This window comes from Protopterus annectens, chromosome 6.part0, assembly GCF_019279795.1.
Source record: "Protopterus annectens isolate FY-2018-M chromosome 6.part0, PAN1.0, whole genome shotgun sequence".
In the NCBI taxonomy this organism is placed as follows: Eukaryota; Metazoa; Chordata; order Ceratodontiformes; family Protopteridae; genus Protopterus; species Protopterus annectens.
The window spans coordinates 871,658,891-871,679,164 of record NC_056737.1 but is presented as its reverse complement, the minus strand read 5'-3'; the positions used below and the strand labels follow the sequence as shown (position 1 = coordinate 871,679,164).

General features: G+C 39.3%; 1 protein-coding gene across 1 annotated transcript in view; it reads left to right on the top strand.

The window, feature by feature from the left end:
• Positions 1-20,274, top strand: part of DYNC1H1 (dynein cytoplasmic 1 heavy chain 1) — a 3,754,902-nt gene that overhangs the window by 3,590,278 nt on the left and 144,350 nt on the right. Inside the window, exon 88 of the mRNA XM_044073590.1 lies at positions 13,607-13,775. Within this exon, the coding sequence (XP_043929525.1) occupies positions 13,607-13,775 (169 nt within the window). The remainder of the gene's footprint in view (positions 1-13,606; positions 13,776-20,274) is intronic.

The window sequence follows — 20,274 nt, the reverse complement described above, 5'->3', positions numbered from 1 at the left end:
ATGCCCTTGGGCAGATAGCCTAGTATGAACCTATGAAGGTTATATATAGTGTTTTTGTCTATATACAGATAGTGTGTCTGTGTGTGTACTATACACACACATTAAATGTGTGTGTGTAGACACACATTTACTTGTTAGGATATAGGACTTCATGAAGTGAACGAAGACCAGTCTTCCCATCAGCATTTTGGAGATGAGTGAGCCTTCTAGCTTTGCACGCTTTTCAGAACACACACCCCTTAGAAGTGTTTCAATCCAGATGGATAGCAGTCAGTAGGTTGGTACATCATCAAACTGGGAGGACTTTAGTATGGAAGGTCATTTTAGATGCTCAAGTGTGTTTGTTCCTATTTTTTCTTCCAACATTGAATGTTTTATCCAGTTATGTGAAAAGGATTTTTATAAATATTTCTCTGAGTCTACATTTAAGAATATATATCACAACCTGGATACTAATGAACGTAGTTCTCTTAGAGCTTTATCTCAAGATTCTAATTTGATTATAAAACCAGCAGATAAAGGAGGTGGAATAGTCCTAATGGATGCCACCTTTTATACTGAATTGATGCCAAACATGTTGAAAGATACCAATAAATATTAACCTATAGACAGTGGTAGACTTATTAAAACAATCAGGATGGTTCATGACATTTTATATGATCTTATGTGCAGACAAATAACAAAGGAATCATATGATAATTTTTTAGTAAAAGATCTATTAATTCCACTTATAAAGGGATTTCCGAAGATACATAAAGGTATTTCTGCCCTTCCCATACGCCCTATAGTGGCAGGTGAAAACTGGGTTACGGAAAATATTTCTCGCTACTTAGAATCAAAGCTAGGACCACTAGTTAGAAGCATATCAACAATTGTAAAAGATTCCTATCAGCTGTTAAATGACTTAGAAGATTTAGTGGAAAGTAATGTTGTTTCATCTGCTTTTACACTAGTAACACTTGATGTTAAAAATCTGTTTACAGTATTTCCAAATGATTATGGAATTGAAGCTATTAGGGAACTACTACAAAAAATGGAACATTTGATAACTCACAATTATTTGTGCCTTGCTAGATATGGTGTTGAATAATAATCTTTTTCTGTTTCAAGATTTTATACATACAGACATGGGGGGGTTGCGATGGGCACCCCCTGCGCAAACTTGTACGCAAATTTAGTTATGTATTATTGGGAGTCTTTATTTTTGTTTAAAAGTATATTTATGCAAAATATTGTATTGTACAGACCGTTTTGTGGATGACATACTTATCTGGAATGGTGATCAAAAGTTATTAGAACAGTTAGTTGTCTATTTAGAATCTACTACTGATTTTTTTAAGGTTTACTATAGAATCATCACCATCCAAGATGGACTTCTTAGATATCACCATTTTTAAAGATACTGAAGGTTTGATTTCCACTACATTATATAGAAAACCATGTTGGAGGAATGCATTACTACAGTTCAATAGTATGCATCCACGTTTCATATTTCCCAATATTGTAAGAAATCAGTTGACAAGAATTTCTAAACTGTGCAAAAAATAGTATAGATAGAAATACACAGTTCGAAGTTTTGAATGAATTATTTCAGGATAGGGGTTACCCTATCTCAGTAATAGAAAGTATGCAACAAGCTATACAAACTACAAATGATATAAACTTAAGTTTAAATACTATAAATGGTTATCGAACTGTTACAAAAAAGAATAAATATACCTTTATGGTTAATTTTAACAATAAGAAGGTTGTTGTTGTCACTAGATACACTAATGACATTAAATATATTACCAATATTATAAAGATAAAGTGGGACTTATTGCTTATAGATCGAGACATCTGCCATACAGTAGGTAAAAAACCTACCTTTAGATATAGAAATAGTAAGAATTTAAAGAGGTTATTGTGTTCTGAGAAAATTAATACAGGAATAACCATTAAGAATAGACAAATACTGAGAATATGGTACATTTCCCTGTAACAAATGCAATATGTGCAAGTTTATTATTAGTGACCATCAAGTCACTGTTCCTGATTTAAATTATACGTTTACACCTAACTTTTATGCTACTCGTGAGACTATGAATTTAATATATTTAGCGACCTGTATAAAATGTAGGGCCTAACCTCTAGAAGGTTGAAAGATCTCATTTATAACCATATCTATGATATAAGGAAAGTGAACCTAACAAATGCCCTAGCTAAGCATATAGGCACATACTCTGATCATACTTTTAAGTTTAGAGTCTGACAAATTATAAGATCTAATAAGAGAGAGGGGGGTGATAGTCAGAATAATCTAGAAACAGTTCAGTTAAATTGGATTTTAAGGTTGAGATCCCATGTTGAACCGGGACTTAACCAGTCAGTTAGTATAAAACCTGTATTAGTTGCACACAGGTAAGAATGTTTTAAACGTCATCAAATTTCATCAAGTTGTTTAGTTATAATTATTTTTTTTTTATATTTTTATATATATTCAGAAATTTTTGCACAGTTTGATTAATATAGAATAGGGTTGTGACTAGGATTTTTAGATCTAGTCATTGTTTTAACATTATTACTTTTAGTTTTATACGTAATGTACATTTATGCCATTTGCACATGCTTTATACAGATCTTTTTACATAAGCCTAGAACTGCTATATTTATAAGTACTATATTAATAATGTTGTTGCTGATTTAGTTCAATTTATAAGTTTTTAAATTTATATATGTAACAAGACAGTTAAATATATATGCAGATTTTAACTGGGTTGTTTTACTTTTGCTTTAAATTTTAGTTAATATTTAATTAATTAATTGAATAAGTGACTCATGAATTTAATTTGATTGACTTAAGAGATAAAAGCAGATGCATAGAGTTGTATTTTAAAACCTGAGGAAGCGTATTTGGATGTACGTGAAAGCGCTTGTTTTCTTTTAATAAATTAAGCCTATATTTCATCGTGGAGGTCTCTACTTGCCTTTGTTTTGTGGAAACTGGGAGGAGCATAATCCTACTGCTTGTATCAGAAGGTCATGAGAATATGGCATTGGGCTACATCTTCCCACCGCTTTCTAATAGCGATTCTGGGGAAAAACAGCATTCTAGCAGACAGGTTGAGCAGGTCCACCCTCCTTCCTCATGAGTGGTCCCTTAGCCAAAAACAGTGGCAGATCAAGTTTTCAGCCATTGGGGCCATCTTTGCTCTGCCTTCTTTTCTCTGATCTTTTTGCTTCCCCCTACAAAATCAAGTATAGCAGTTACTTTGCTCTTATTCCCTGGGGGGAGAGGAGGGATCACAGACGATAAAGGAATCCCAAGAATTTGTACAGAATCGGTTAATCCGGCTAGAATGTGTTCTGCTTTACTGTACTGAAGTGTAGGTCCTCTGACCATTTGCCAGTCTGTTATGTCTCTCACTAGTAGTCCATCTATTGCAAAGGTAGTGAACTTACTCCACTTTGAAGTTAAGGATCTATTAAAGACCCTTTCCACGTGCACTTCCACGTAACTTACTGTAACATTGACTATACTGATACAATGGTTTGGGTAATAGACTGAGATGTACGACTTTAAGATAACATATCTCAAGTAGTTGTCCTTGTGTTGAATGCCCCTTCTGGGGACAATTTTTTCTTATATATATTTTTCTCCCTTGTTTGCCCATGACCCCTAAGGTTTTGTGATTAGGTCCCTAACCTTGCCCGCCTAGTGGTTAAAATGAGCACCCACACCAACATACAGTTCTGTTTCATCCCAGGATATGTTTGTGTACCCATCTACATGCCTACAAGGGTGAAAACTTTATAGATGTCCTGCTATTCATATGCTGCTGTATCCATAACACAAGGGAGTTTGCATCTGGTGAACTCTCGTACGTCCGGCCTTTATACAAAACTTAGATGCTACCATTAGGGTGTGCATGATGTCCCGCGTCTCTTCCTGTGGATGTTGGTCATAAACAGACATCTGATATGAAGCGGATGTCTGATACGAAGTGCATGTCAGCACTCACACTCTTCAGAGCTTTTTTGCCGCCTGTGTGACTGCCAGCTGTGATTGTCACTCCTTCAGAAAAGTGATTTCGCACCATCTGACTTCAGATAAGTACTCCATAGGGAATTTTTCGTTATTTGCTTGCTACTGCTTTAGGTTCATGTCAGGTAGAAAGGGCAAGTGTAGGTGTGGAATGCAAATTTCACATAAGGATTTGTTTGAGTTCTGCCTGTTTTGCTTAGGCCAAGAACACAACTGCACCACCTGTAGTATTTATCTGGCCTTCTTCCCCAAAAACCTTAGGAGCCGCTTAGCAGCGTTAAAACTGTACCTAGCGAATCAGAGACTTAAACTGTTAGCTTCTGGTATGGATCCGATGGGTTCCTTGGATGAGCCGCCAGTCAAAAAGGTAAAAAAAGTTTAGGCCTGAACCGACTGCTGCTTCCTCACTCCAGTCATACCTGTTGAGGCCGTAGAAGGCCTGGAGTCCTTGGATCTTCCTTTGTCAGACAGCCCAGAGGACACTCTTACAGTACCCAAGGTCACATCCTGGAGAGAATCGCAGTTGTCTGATTCGCTCGCTGGTGGGGAACCTAGGCTCGTGTGTTCCGAGGGTCCATATGGTGTCTCAGATTTAAGTGCGAGACGATATGCTTCGGCATCGGACTTGCATAAAAAGAGAAAACACATTGCTCATCCTTTGGCCTTCAGATTAGCAGGCTTTCACCCAAGCCCTTCTAAACGCCTTCTTGGCCTTGCATCTGGCCCCAGCTCTGGTCCATGCCCCTTCAGCTTCTACCTCTAAGGGACCTGCTCCTGACTCAGATGATGAATCCCTCCCTTATTCTTTTCAAATTGCTTCCCTTCTGGGATAGGGCTCTCCAGAGTAGGAGTCCAGCGGCACAAACTCCCCAGGATAGGACTTCACCTTTGAGGGAAACTATTACACACATGCAAAATTTCTTCAAGTTGGACAGCAGTCAGGTCACTGAAACCCAAAAGAGATATTATGAACTACTCCAGTTGGAGTCTTCTGGCCCCTCTGCTGTACCCATGCCTTCCTGGCTGCTTCAGAAAACCCTGATTCGCATCCTCCTGCACCCAAACACCCAGATTCTACAAGGTCTCTGATGAGGCTAAATTCTTGTACAAAGCCCCATTCGCACCGCAGATCCCTCATTTATCACTGTGGCTGCTGACAAAACTTTGAAGTTACTTCCCTCCACCTCTTTACTGCCGTCAGGTAGAGAGAGCAGACTAATCGAATGTCTGGGGGAAAAAATTATACACCTCTGCCACTTTACCAGTAAGAGCCATCAACTAGCAGATGCACATGGCCAAGTATTCTTTGGCTCTGATGGCAGATGTGGTCAGACAATTGGGGGAGCTCCCCGACTCCCCAGCCAAGGCCAAAATATCCACTCTCTTGAATTCCTGCACTCAAGTAACCAAGCACTCTATCAAGTCCAGTTATGCCACAGAAGCCTCATCCAGGGCTGCCACCTCTGGATCTGTCAGCAGGAGATAAATCTTGGCTTAGATTGTAGCCTCTCTGTGATGACATCGTCTAAACTCCTGGACAACTCCACTAGACAATACAACTTGTTTAGTACAGCTGCTGCTGACCTCTTTAATGCCCTCCAATATAAAAGCCAAGGAACTGCAGGATTTGAGACATATTTTTGCCTCCCCAGTTCCACATTTTCAAAGGAACTACCCTGCCAAAACCTCCTTTGTGAGATCCTCAGCTAGGAAAATGCTAGCTGAAGCCAAAAAGGACCACAGGAAACAGCCCCCTTCCAGGTCTGTTCAACTCCACTACTTCTTCCAAACAGCCCTTTCGGGATAAGCCTGGTGGCCTGTGACTACCAAGCACTTCACACAGACATCCCTCTTTCCATGCGTCCCTCACTATACCTCCTTGCTTGGAATCAGGTTACACGAGACTCTTGGGTCCCATCTGTAATAAAACATGAATACTTCATGACCTAGAAGCCAGACCTACTCCCAAAGGCATCCCTCATCCCCCTCAAGATCAACTACCCCTTTCCCACCAGTCCTGCAGGAGCTTCTCGCTCAGGGAGCAATTCAACAAGTCCCTTCGCATGCAAGAGGAAAGAGGTTTTGTACCAGAATTCTGCTGGTCCCCAGAAAAGAAGGTCCCTGGAAACCAATCCTAGATCTATCACACCTCAACACCTTCCTCCAGGTTCCCTCCTTTCGGATTCCTTCTCTACCTACCCTTCGGCCCCTGATCCTTCCACAGGCCTTCTTAGTGTCCTTGGATATAAAGGATGCCTATTTACACATCCCACTCCATCTGCTCTTCAGAATATTCCTATGTTTCTCTGTGGATTATGCACACTTTCATTTCTGTGCTTTGCCATTTGGTCTCTCTACGGCCTCAAGAGTATTTGCAAAATGTCTTGTTCCAGTCATGGCCTTTTCCAGGACGAAGGGAATACAACTTTTCCCCTACCTTGATGATATCCTCATGTAGGCTGCACCAACTACCATGGCCCTACAACACCTGGACTTCACCATCTCCCTCTTGACAGATCTGGGATTTACCATAAATCTCAAAAAGTCATTGAGGTACCCTCAAGATCAGGTGTTTCTGGGATGTCGAATTCTGGCAGAGAAAATGATGGCCTACCTTCCCCTGGAAAAAAATTGTGATACTCACTTCTTACTTCAGGGAAATACTTCCTCTCAAAGCCATTTCAGTCAGGGAATTTCTCAGAATCCTGGGATTCATGGCCTCTACCATCCCCATGGTACCTCTGGCAAGGCTTCACATGAGAAAGTTCCAGTGGTACTTGCGAACAATCTGGAAGCAACATCTACATACTCTCTGGTTCATGGTCCCCATGCTGCCATGCCTTTCTGTGGAGCTGAATTGGTGTATTACCCAGATTCAGGCACATTCAGGCCTGCCCCCAAACCAGCACCTCTTCACAGACTCATCAGACACAGGATGGGGTGTTAATAAAAGAACGTTGGTGGAATCTGACTGTTGGTGTGTTGCTGAATAGCATTACTGGGTTTTGTATGTTTTTTGCTGTTGGATATCCGTTTTTTCAGTCTTTTCCACCTGCTCTTATTGTGGACATTTATCTATTTCTATCATGTCGCTTCGTAGCTCGAGCTCTGAACAGAGCGGTCCAGCTAGCTCATTCATGTTTTCTAATCTCCTGAGTGAGCGTGATCAAAAGTATTTACATCTTGATCCCTGGAATATTGGAGGTAACAATGCAGCTGTTGATGAACGTTTTAGTGAATTGTCTAAATTGATGTCTAAGGAAGTAGCAGTTTACTTCGATACACGGTTATTGGAAAAATATGTTAGCCTTGACATTACACCACGGGGTTTGCGGGTGGACAAACTGCCGGCTACCCCTTTTTCTGAAGAAGAAACTGATCTTCTAAATGAATGGAAACAAGTGTCATTATCGTGCACTATTGGTTGGCTTAAGATACTTATCAAGCGCAACCAACGCAACCATGAAAAAATTAAAAGTGACATTATGACTTTACAAAACAGCTTGGTAACGGAATTGAACTATGACATCCAAATGTCAGCACTAAGTGATAAAATTAATAAACTAGAAATTGACATTGTGCAGCGCAAAAGAAACAAGTTAATCCGTGATATTAAAGACTATGAAACCGGCACTTTGTTCAACTGGCAACGTGAACCTACGCACAGGACCCGTAATAGGTCAAGGGGCAGGACTTGGAGTAGTAGTTCTAAACGTAGAGGAGTGTCAGCGTCGTCGGCTTCATCAGCGGAGGGTACTTCTTCAAAAAATGTTTCTTTTGCTGAGACAACAACGGCGGTGAGCAGAACCTTAAATCGTGAGGTTACTATAGGTTCTGGTAACAACAGCAGTGACAATTCTAACTTTCAAACTGAAGAATACAACAAGGGAAGAAATGGGAGGAATGGAAGGAAGGGAAGAAACAAACTCAAATGAAGGTTTGTCAGCAGTATTTTCTAATGAACTTCCTTTATATTGTGTGAACTTGTCTGAATTAGTTTTGAGTTCGGAAATGCAAAATGTTTTACACAAGGGAAGTAAGTTTGTTCCCACCTTCTTCCCATCCTTAGCTGACATTTATTTTGATGTCAAACGGTTTATTAGAAAATTGTCACTGAGAGTTCATTTTTCTAAAATGGAGAGACCTGTTATGTGTAACGCTATTTCGAATGAATCTAGTGAATCAGAAATGGATGATGACTTATGTAATTTGTCTATTTATAACTATGAGTTAGAATCTGATGTATTGGATGTTAATAATGATTTATCCAATGATGAAAATGTTGAAATTGTTGATTTCTGTATTGGATATGGTAGGCTAGTATTACCTGAATTTAAGAGGGTAAATACTTTTATGCTGCATATTTCTGTACCTGCCATTTCATTATTTCAAAAAGTTCTTTTGAGGGAAGTTGAAACTTTGTTTAGTGAGTTTTGTAAAAAAACAGAAATGTTTCAACTTAAATAAGAACGAATGGCAAGCTTTGAAAGTTTTGAAATCAGTTAAACATGATTACATTTTCAAACCTGCTGATAAGGGTGGAAATTGGGTTATAATGGATAGAACCAAATATTTACATATGGTGAACAAACTGTTGGAGAACCCCGATGAATATAGGAGATTGGACAGTGACCCTATGGTGTCCTACAATGATGAGTTACTATTTTTACTGGAAAGGGGTGAACGCTTGGGTTTTTTTATGCATACTGATGTTAAGAAATTGTATATTCAAAAACCAGCTACACCGATTATGTATGCATTACCCAAGATTCATAAAGATTTGGAAGAACCTCCTGGGAGACCTATTATCTCTGGGATAGGTTCTTTCTTGGAGAATGTCAATTTATTTTTAGACTCACAACTTAAGCCCTATTTATGTAAGGTAGCAGCTCATATAAGAAACACACAAGATTTGATTAACAATTTGGTGAATGTGAAATGGGACTGTGATTATTATTGGGTCACTGTGGATATTAAATCTTTATATACTAATACTAACATCAAATGGGGTTTAGAATCTATATCAAATATGATGGGTGAGGGACCAAAAACCAATTTTCTTATCACCCTTTTGGAGTTCTGCTTAACTCATAGCTATTTCTGTTTCAACAACAAATATTACCTACAACTAAAGGGTACAGCAATGGGTGCAGCTTATGCACCTTGTTATGCCATCATTTATATGGATTACTTTGAAAAGAAATACATTTATTCTACTAATTTCTTTAAGAACAAAGTAATATTATACAAACGCTTCATAGATGATTTAATTTTTATTTGTAAAGGAGATATTTGTGATTTCATGGATTTTTTTGAAGTGCTTAATCAAAATGAACATAAGTTGCAATTTTCTTATGAAACCAATAGAAATAAGATCAATTTTCTAGATCTAGTTTTGTTTGAAAAGGATATGAATATTGAGTTTAAACCATTTAGGAAGGAAACTTCAGTAAATTTGTTCCTACATGCCACTAGCATGCATCCTGAGCATTTAATAAAGGCCCTACCACTTGGGGAATTTAAAAGAATTTGGGACCACACCAGTATTAAGGAGGACATAGATGCAGAACTAGATATAGTATTGCATAGATTATTGGATAGAGGATATGAATTTAATACTCTATCTAAATGTAGAGATAGTGTGATTAAGAACATAAAATTATCTAACAAAAGGGACGACATTGTAACATATTCTGATAGAAAGACAATTAGAGTAAAGGATAATGTTGAGAAAATATTTTTTATAACTAAATTTTCCCCTTTTTCTAAAACATTAGTCTCTTTAGTTAGAAAATTCTGGTATCTTATCTGTGAAGATGATAACATTGGTGAATTATTCCCCAATCAAGTGAATTTCTCCTTTAAACGGGGAAAGAACTTAAGAGAAATTTTGAATAATAATTTTGTACAACCTATTACACCTATTCCTGTGAGGTTGGGCACTTTTGCTTGTGGCTCATGCAGTATATGTAATAGAGCAATTAATATTGATATTATTAATAACATAATTCATACTTCTAAACATTTCTTTAATTGTAAGTCTACTAGTGTAGTATACATAATAGGGTGTTCTTGCAAGGACATTTGGTATGTGGGACAAACTAAAAGGATGATAAAAACTAGAATTCTAGAACATCTTAAGGATATTAGAAATTTGAATGTCACTAGTCCTGTTGCTAAGCATTTTTTGGATGTGCATGATGGTTGCAGTAATAGTTTGAGATTTAGTGTATTGGGGAAACCTTCTATTCGTAAGGGAGATGATATAACAGCTAAACTCTTGGAACTAGAAACTAGGATGATAATAAAATATAAAACTTTAAAACCATTTGGTCTTAATCAAGAGCTGGGTCTATAATTAGAATCTAGAAGAGCAATTTGTGCACATTACTTATATTGTTATTCATTCTGTATGTAATTTGTTTGTGTATATATTGGGTATATTTTTATACATACATACATACATATCAAAGAATTTATATGTGCTTTTGATCTACTGAGAGCGAATTATGTAATTATTTAATTAATTATTTATTTGATAAACCATGTATTAATAAATAGTAAACAATATGTTACTTTTTCATTTTGATATAAAGTTATTTAAAATTTGCATTTCATTGATTACAAAAGAAAATAATATTATTATAAAACTCATGTATAAAGATTCAAATTTTGATAATAGTTTAGATATAGTATTACAGGTAAATGTCTGCATCTTATTTAATGTTGAAGCAAAGATCACTTTAAATTTTGATGTCTAATTAAACTAATTGTTAATTTTTCAATTAGTTTGTGATATAAATAGAGCTTATTTTCAAAGCTGTAATGTGATCCTTTGAAGGCGAATGGCCGAGGTACCAGATCGTTAATAAAAGAACGTTGGTGGAATCTGACTGTTGGTGTGTTGCTGAACAGGATGGGGTGCAACCTTAGGGAAATGGAGAGTGAAGAACTCCTAGACCTCATTCAATGGAAGGACCACATCAATATCAAGGAAATGAGAGCGTTGATATTGGTCTTACTAATCTTCAAAGATCAGCTTCTTCCAGGCACTCTGAGGTGGTACACAGATAATACCACTGTGTTGTGGTACATCAGCAAACGGGGGGGGGGGGGGCAAGGTCCTACCTTTTGTGCAGGTTAGTCCTGCAGGCTTGGGAAATTGCCCTGGAAAGACAATTCTTCCTCCCAAGAGTTATACATCCTTTCTGCAGACAGTGTGATGGCAGATTCATTAAGCAAGACCATGACCCTGTCTCATGAGTGGATGCTGAACAGGGATGTGTTTCTGGACCTGGTCCATTGATGGGGTATTCCAGATGTGACTCCCCCATGAACAAACAGCTTCCAACCTTCTTGTCAAGGGCACTGCATCCAAAAGCATGTAGGGTGGATGCTCTGTTAATTCCCTGGAGGGGTATGTATGCTTATGCATTCTTCCCTGTCCCCTCTCATATAGAGAGTCCTACTGAAAATTCTGAAGGAAAAGCCTCATATCTTGCTTTTGACTCCCTGTTGGCCAAGGCAGCATCGGTTCCCCCTATTACTACATCTAGCCAAGGGCAATCACCACAAGTTACCCCACCAAATGGACCTGCTCACACAGGAGAAGGGAACACTTTACACCCCCAGCTATCCACACTGAACCTTACACTGTGGGTGATGGGGCACTGATTCCCTTCAGACATCTACACAGAGGACGTGCTTCAGGTTTTGCAGGAGGCCAGAAAACCAACTACCAGGGAATCTTACCTAAGTGGAAGAGATTTTCTGTATGGTGTCAGAAAAACAATTTACAACCAGTGATGGCAGAACCCCCAGTGGTCTTGTCCTACCTTTGTGATTTGATGAAGTCTGGACTGTCCTTCTCCTCTATTAAAAGACATTTGTCTGCCATCTCAGTATGCCTGCAACTGGTATCACCTTTGGCTTCCAGGTTAGAAGTTAAACTTTTCTTGAAAGGAACACTACATCTCAGGCCCCCAAGGAAGCCCATTCTACCTCCTTGGGATATAAATTTTGTTCTGGATAAATTGACACTCCAACCCTTTGAACCAGCCAAAGACTGTTCCCTCCAGCACTGCACTTGGAAAACTATACACTTGTTGGCCATCACTTTAGCCATAAGAGTTTCGGAACTTCAAGCCCTCATGCCTCTCCACCTTTTGCTGTCTTCAGGGTATGTTTACGTACCAACCCAACCTTCATGCCTAAAGTAGTCAATGAACTGTATAATACACATTTACAAACTGTTTGGTACAGTGGAATGTGCAGCAGGGCATACATGTAGTAAGTGAAGAGTACATGAACAGAGGTTTGAAATGTTTGCATGTTTTCAAGTAAAATTTGCATATAGTAAAACAGCTGTGAAGAATTTTAACCACCAGTATTATAACAGCTCCTTGTTAGAACAAAAAATGTTCATAATATAGAGACGGTCTTCCTTGTCGGGGCTTGATAATGGAGTATAGGCAAGGCAAAAGGTTTAGGGGCATGCTAAGTTGGAAGACCATTTGTGGTAGTCTTTTTGTTCCCTTTTTCTGTCTGCTTCATACATTCCAGCTTACTTCACTGCCCCAGTCCATTGCCATGTTCACTTGCCCCTTCCACAGCCCTAGGGCAGTCTTTCTTCTAAGGTTTGGACACGTCCAGAACTCTCTACCATTCATGGATTTCACATGGGAGATTTTTTCTGACCTACCCCTTGATTCCTTCCTTCTGTTCATTTGCCTGTTGATATCTGAGGCCTTATTTCCCTCTATGGGACCATGCCTTCCCTGCATGAAGCAGCTGGATGATTGTAGGATAGTGGTGGTGGTGCTTAATTATTGCTTACCAGACCATGTTTCTGCGGAAAACAGAGGGATGTGTAGGATCCCTTAGAAAGACTTCTCTTGATGGATGTTATGTACATATTTTGAGTAATTGATTTATACTCATTCGTGTAGACTGAGATAACATTGAAAACAGGTTTGTTCTGTAGATGCCACCATTAACTGCACCATCTCAAGAGTTTGTTGGCAAGCTGGCAGTGCTCCTTTCCTCCTTAAACTTGCATAAATCTACTTAAGTTTACATATTCCATTTATTTCCACATCATGATTAAAATCTGTTATCCATTTCTGTTGTCTTCCTTCATTTAGTTTGCATGAAATAGCTAAGGAAGGGGAGGGAGGGTGCACCCTGCTCATTTATTTTTGCTCTTCCAACAACATAAGCAAAAGTAGCATGGGTGAAAGCAAACTTAAGCTCTGTAAAGTTGGGGCTGAGAAACCTTTCACATGGGATGAAGATTTTTCAAATTAATACTGTTCTATTTGAGCAGCTCCTAAATATGACCAACTTTTTTTTTTTTTTTTTTAAACCTTTTTTTGGCATTTTATTTTTCCCTTGCATTTGTGTGTGTGTGTGTGTGTGTGTGTGTGTGTGTGTGCGATTATCTTAACACAGTTGTAGTATTACTGGTATCACTTTCAATGGTTTAATTGTTTTGGTATAGTGGTGGTGGTCTAGGTGTTTTTTAAACTAGTTCTGCCTAATATGGAAAAAATGTTTTTTTTTTTTTTCCTCTCATTTTAACAGAATATCCATGTCTGGCTGGGTGGCCTTTTTGTACCTGAAGCATACATTACTGCAACCAGGCAGTATGTTGCACAAGCTAACAGCTGGTCTTTAGAAGAGCTGGATCTTGAAGTTAATGTTACAGCTGCTCAAGCTGCGTCATTGGATGCATGCAGCTTTGGAGTTGCAGGTAAGTGTTACTTTGATTTCATTAATGTTAAATTGTTTATTTATCATGTTACTTCATTTGGAAATACATATATTCAAATATGTCTGTTTGTGGTTAGGAGGGTAAATGCAGTGTATATAACTGTCCATTGGCAACACTTCTGCTTTATGCATTTGACTCTTAGATGGTAAGATGTCTATAAAAAGATTTTATTGATGTTCTTTGTGTTTCACTGTTGCAGTCATCAGACTTGGGTTATCTGCTTGCAGGTAGCCCTCATTTGGCCTGAATACTAGAGTCGTGGGATGTCTGAGTCCGATGCTGTCGCCTTTTCCATGACGTCAGGTCGTCAGGGGTATAAAACATGCAGCCCGACACCATTACATCAGTCTTTCTTGCTGAGAAGGAGCCCAAAGCAGAAACAGTTTGCAAGTGCCGTCGGCCGCTACCTGAAAATTTTGTCTTTTTGAGTTTCAGACCTGAAGTCTTCTTATAGGTTCATAGGTTGATACTAGGTTATCTGCCCTAGGGCATTCATAAGCCTAGCCAGAGTGCGTTTGAGTTTCGCCACCCTTTTAGATTAGTTGACTGTGCCTCTGTATGGTAGGTCACAGAAGATAGCCCTTTTAAGGTTAGTTTACTGTGCCTCTGTCTAGTAGGGACACAGAAGAGATCCCAAGTGTAAACCTACGATCTCCCATCCACTCGTCAAGATTTCTCTTGAAGAGGGTCATTGAGGGGGCTCTGCCTAACATGGATTGGGATTTTGTTCCAGAGTGAGGGGAGCCTCTGGGATATGAATCTGTCCCTCCAGCATTTCCTATTTATTTCTGTGCTGAGGTTTAAGTCCCTGGAGCGTGTAGCTCTAAGGGATTTGGATTTCCTGAGGTGGAGCATGTCCATTAATTCTGGTTTGGACATGGCTTTATACGTCAGGCACAGATCGCCTCTGAGTAGGCGGTAAGCAACTGGGTAGAGCTCGAGTTTCTTTAGCCTAACTGCGTAGGGCATCTGTTTGAGTCCTTTGATCCTCTTGGTGAGGTACTTTTGGGGAATTTCCAGTTGCTGCAGGTGTCTGGTAAGATACATCCCAAATGGGACATTGTATTCAGTTATGGGCCTGATGAGTAGAGGGGCACAATGACCTCTCTTGATCTAGATGTGAACCCTTTCGTGATAAGGGGGGGCTATATAGAAGATCTTTCTAACCACTTTGGCAATGTGATTGTCAAAGGAGAGATTGCCATCTACTTGGGTCCCCAAATCCCTAATTACTTCTTCCGTACTTAATAGATTACCACCTATGTGGTAATTTGTGGGCACTTTGTTTTTCCCAAAGAGGATGACTATGCACTTTTTGTCATTTAGCTTTAGGACACGGCTCTGGCACCAGTTATCCGTCTCTGTGAGACCCTTTTGGAGGATGCAATTTTTGTTTCGAAGCTGGCCTTCAATAATTTTATGAGGGATCCTAGTTTCTTGCTAGTACTGATCAGAGATGCCTTCCCTCTTTGGGATTTTGCTCTATCATGTAGTAGCTTCCTCCTTCTGTTGTATAGCTTATTTATGGCTGGGGTCCACCAGACAGGTCTCCTGCCTTTGGAGGAGTGAGTCTTGGTTTTATTTGGGATAGCAGGATCCATGCATTCTTGTAGGTGTCCATAGAATTCGTTTGTAAAGGATTCTGCAGTTTGGGCCATATTTTCCACTGGCCCGGGGGCTTTGAAGGATTCCACCTCGGTTTTGAGAAGTGTGAAGTTTGCTTACCATAAATGTAGATGTTCGAGTGTATTCACTGTTGCAGTCCTGGTTTCCCTCCCTCCAGTCCCTGGCTTTCTCTGTCCTTTTTACCTATCCTCTTTATGGCCATCTTTTATGGCAGGAATATTTACTTTTTACTGGAGGTGTTTCACACCATGTAATAGCTTCCTATTTTGGGGGCTCCTGACATCTAGGGCAAGAAAAATTTGATGCAATGGCATCTGCTGCATGTTTTATGCCCCTGACGACCTGACGTCATGGAAGAGGCGACAGCATCCGACGCAGAAATCCCAAGACTCTGGTATTTGGGCCAACTGATGGCTACTTGCAGGGAGATGACCCAAGTGTGATGACTGCAGCAGTGAATACAGTCGAACATCTACATTTATGGTAAGTGTACACAAACTGTACTTTTTTTTTTTGCAAACCTGAAGTAAACTGACACCCCAGTTGCTTTAGTGTCATTGTTTGTTATGAGTATGAGTTACTCACTGTAAAACATTTAAACTTTTGCTTTTAATGTACATCATTTTGGTAAAGGAGAACCAACATGCTTGAAGAATAAACAAATACATGTTTTTATGGCCATCACATTCATCATAAAGTTTGTGTAGGTGAATGGGAAAATTGCACAGTTTTGTGTACATTATGCTTCCTTAAAAAAGTGGCAATGAGGGCTAATAAAAAAGCGGTAAGTTTATGGTGCATAAACTACAGAACATTTTTCTGCTCTGCTTCTGACAGACAGTAGCATTGTTTAACTGCATGCTGAAGGGGAAACCCAATTGCTCTGAAAAAAAATAATCAGAACTGTGGGGCCAACTAAGTCCATTAAGGGGGCAGGCATCTGGTACTCATAAAGTTATATTCCAAGTGACACCTCTCCCCTGTAAATGGATGCTATACTTAAGCTCGAACTACCCTTTTTTCAAAGCTGTGTTGCTCAAGTTCCCTGTATGTGTTACTTCAAAGGATATGTTTGGATATTAAAGCTTCAGTTATATTTAGTGATTAGAGGAAGGTGGTACAAATTCAGAAATGACTTGGAAAAAAATGTAAGTACTTGAAAAAGCATGAACAAAAATTGAGAAAATCTTTCTAGATACTGGATTCCAGATATCCACATCAGCTGTAGGAACTCCTGTGTCTTAAGATATATAGTTTCGTAAGCTTCCTTTCATTTTTGTGATGGAAATATGTGATACCTAAGTGGCCTTGAGTTCATTTGTCAAGATGGCTCGGCAAGAAGCAACTTTACTTCTCCACACTTGGCATTGGAGTTGCAGACATCCAAGGGTAGAGTGTTCCTAGTCATCAGAGGCACCTGTGTTCATGTGTTGTAAACACATAAGTAATTTAATTCTGTATGGAAACTTCTTACACTTTTAGATCAGGACCAGAAGCTTCCAGTTCTGGAAAAGCAGCTAAAGTCAAAGTGGAAAGAATAGCCGTATCAGAAACAGATGACAAAGAGAATGACCATGAAGAAGACACTATGACTTTGCATATTGATGTCTTCTCTGTAGGCTATGATATATTAGCTCCGTCTTTGGACTCCTTCCTAGAGGATCTTTTATTGAAACTTTTAACTTCATGAAGGACCATTGCAAATTATTTACAAAAAACTTTCCTTTATTAAGGAAGGATAGCGAGCTATTAAAACTGGATCAGCCTAAGCCTTTTACTAGGCCACTCTCTTGATTTACATCACAATGTTTTCTTTGAATAAGGACTGGAACCAGAAGTGCTACTTGTTCCAGATAAGCTTGACAGGTTCATGAGGAGTCTCCATGGATGTGCAAAAAATCAGTGGATGACTCTGCTGTTCAGTTAGTCATATAAAGACTAGTTTCATCCACCTCTGCATTGTAGTTATATTATTTGCAGACAGAGGAAACAAAGTTTGTATGCTATAAGCAGGAATCCATATTTCAGCCACCCTGGCTATCAGGGCCATTAATAAGATCGGTTAAACATAAAACGTTTAAGAAAATATTTTTCATCCTGTTCTAAGTATAATAGAAACTGAATTATCCTTTAGTAAATGTCCATTTTACGGAAGATAAACCAAACTTCAGTAAACTTGCCACAAGGGTTAGTTAAAAAAAAAAAAAAACTGCAAGCATAGAGGGACAGGAGGCCGTAACAGAAGCAGCAGCAGCTCAGTGCCCCTTCTAAGCTGGCTAAGTTGGGTAATTTTCTTCTCCGGGTTACAATAGTAATTCGGTCATTTTGCTCCCTTTGCTTTGTCTAACCCACTGCAAACAGAAGGCAGATTTGTTCACTTAACATGGACCAATGACATCTAATTATGTTAGGCCCTTTGGTCAGTGACGTGCAATGCCAGAGATATTCAGTAGAATTTGCTGCAAATCTCTACCAAGCTCTGTTCCTTTTGTTCCGAAGTAATATATTGGCTCAATATTCCCAGTGCTTCAGAACTGAGTATGAAGGCAGTAAAACCAGTGACAAATACTAAAAAAAGGAACGGGGTTTTATTCTAGGCTTTTCCTGGTCCCAAAGAAAGAAAAACAATGGAATATTAAACATGCACTTCAGAATTTCTTTCCACATCTGCAAATTGATGCCTTAATAGCAAGTAGAATACATACCTTGCATACGAATTTGGAAGTCCCACAGATATTCTGAGGTTCAGGGTGGGCAGTTTCCACTTTCAGTTTAGTGCCTTGCTTTTTTCCAGTTTATTACCTTGCCTTTTTAGCCTTTGTACTGCACTCAAAATGCTCATGAAATGGATTTAAGCACACAAAGCTGAATTGAGTTCAGTTTTATTTTTTTGTATCTAGACGGTTTAGTGGGTCTCTGAAATGTTAGACACTTTATTTCATGAACATATTTATAGCCTTTGTATAGTGTAGTTGACTTTCTGAAGTCAGACCTAGTTCCCACTCAAAATGATTTCGGGGGGGGGAGTTTTTTAATACGAAAACTTGTATTTACTCTCTCTCTCTCCTAGCCAGGTTTCAGGTAATGCTGAGATTTTTTCTCTGTCCAAGAAACATAATGTCCAGAGCATTCCTGAAGATACTAGGATACTTCCATACTTGGGATTAATGGTTCATTTGGAAAAATTGCACTAAAGAAATTTGTTTGTGAAGAATTTGTAGAACTAGAAGGTTCAAAGAATTCAGTTATACTGTTGTGCCATCTTTGTTCAATGTATTGATCTATAGATTTCATAGATTTTTACTAAGCTAACAACACGAGGACTTTCTAAGCCTAACCAAGTTTTCCTGAAAGAGTAATGATATCCTATATCCAAATAGGACATTTGAGGGCTAGGCATTTATAAGCTACCTCTGATCATAAGGGACATGGGTTTCAGGCCCGGTGTAAATTTCCTATTCCCTATCTACTGGTCTAGGTTATGCTTAAAGTGGGTAATAGATTAACTCAACTTCACATGGATGGGAAGTCTGTTCCATAGAAGGGGCCATCTCTGGGATACATCTGTCTCTTCAGCATGTCCTGTTTGTCGCAGATGAAATTCAGGTCCCTAGACCTTCTGTTTCTAGTACTCTTTGACTTGTAAATATGTAGGAGATTCATAAATATGGGATCTGTAGATGCCTTGTAAGCCAGGCATAGATCACTCCTCAGCAATCTATAGGAAACAATAGAGGGAAAGGGCATTAAGGCACTCTGTGTAAGACAAGTCTTACACAGTGTATTCTTTTTGTAAGGAATCTCTGAGTGCGCCTTAGTTGCTGCATATGCCTGGTCAGGTATGTACCAAAGGGAGCATTGTAATGTATGATTGGTCTGATAAGGGCAAAGTACAGTGAGATAATGACCTCTCTGGAACTAGATGCCATGACCTTATAAGTTGCACAACATAAAAGGATTTCCTCACCACTGTGGCCACATGGTGGTCAAAGGTAAGGCTACTGTCTGCATGCATACCCAGATCCCTGAATGCTGGGGCAACTCTTAGGGGTTTGTTATCAACACTGTAATTAGCCAGGATGGTTGATTTCCCAAAGGGTGCAGTTATGCATTTCCATAGCATTGAATTTAAGACCATGGCTTTGGCACCATCTGTTAGTCAGAGGGAGACCTTGAAGTATGCTAGTGTCTGCATGGGGAGTCAGTGATAACCCCCAGCTTGCAATCATCTGCAAACTTAGCAATAAACCATCAGCATTTGCTTCCATTTCAGAGAAATAGATGCCAATAAGAAGTGGACCCAGTACCCAGCCTTGGGGGACTCCGCTAGTGACTGGCCTCTTGGTGGAGGTGACCTCAACTATTTTGACGACCTGGTTTCAATCAGTGAGCCAGTTGACTATTTGGCGGGTGATAAAGGGGTTTATACCTAAATCACTGAGCTTGTCTTACAATGCCTGAGTGGGGTATTTTATCAAACGCCTTGGCCAGGTCAAGATAAATCTGTGTGCATAGTCTTACCTTAATCCAGTGTTTTGATGACCCTTCCAAAAAAGTCAGCCAGATTTAATAGGCATGACCTTCCTTTAGCAAAGCCGAACTGTGATGGGTCCAGCATTTGCAGGTTACCTGTGTCCTCCATTTATCATATATTTATCATGTCCATGATGATTCCTTCCCATGACCTTACATATGAGGCTGGTAAGACTTAGGGGCCTGTAGTTACCCAGTTCAGTGGTTGGACCTCCTTTTTGCAGGGAGTGGCTAAAGCCATCTTCCATTCCTTGGGCACAAAGCCTTGACTGAAGACTGCAGCTGAAAAGTGGTTCACGTGGACCAATCCGGGATGTTA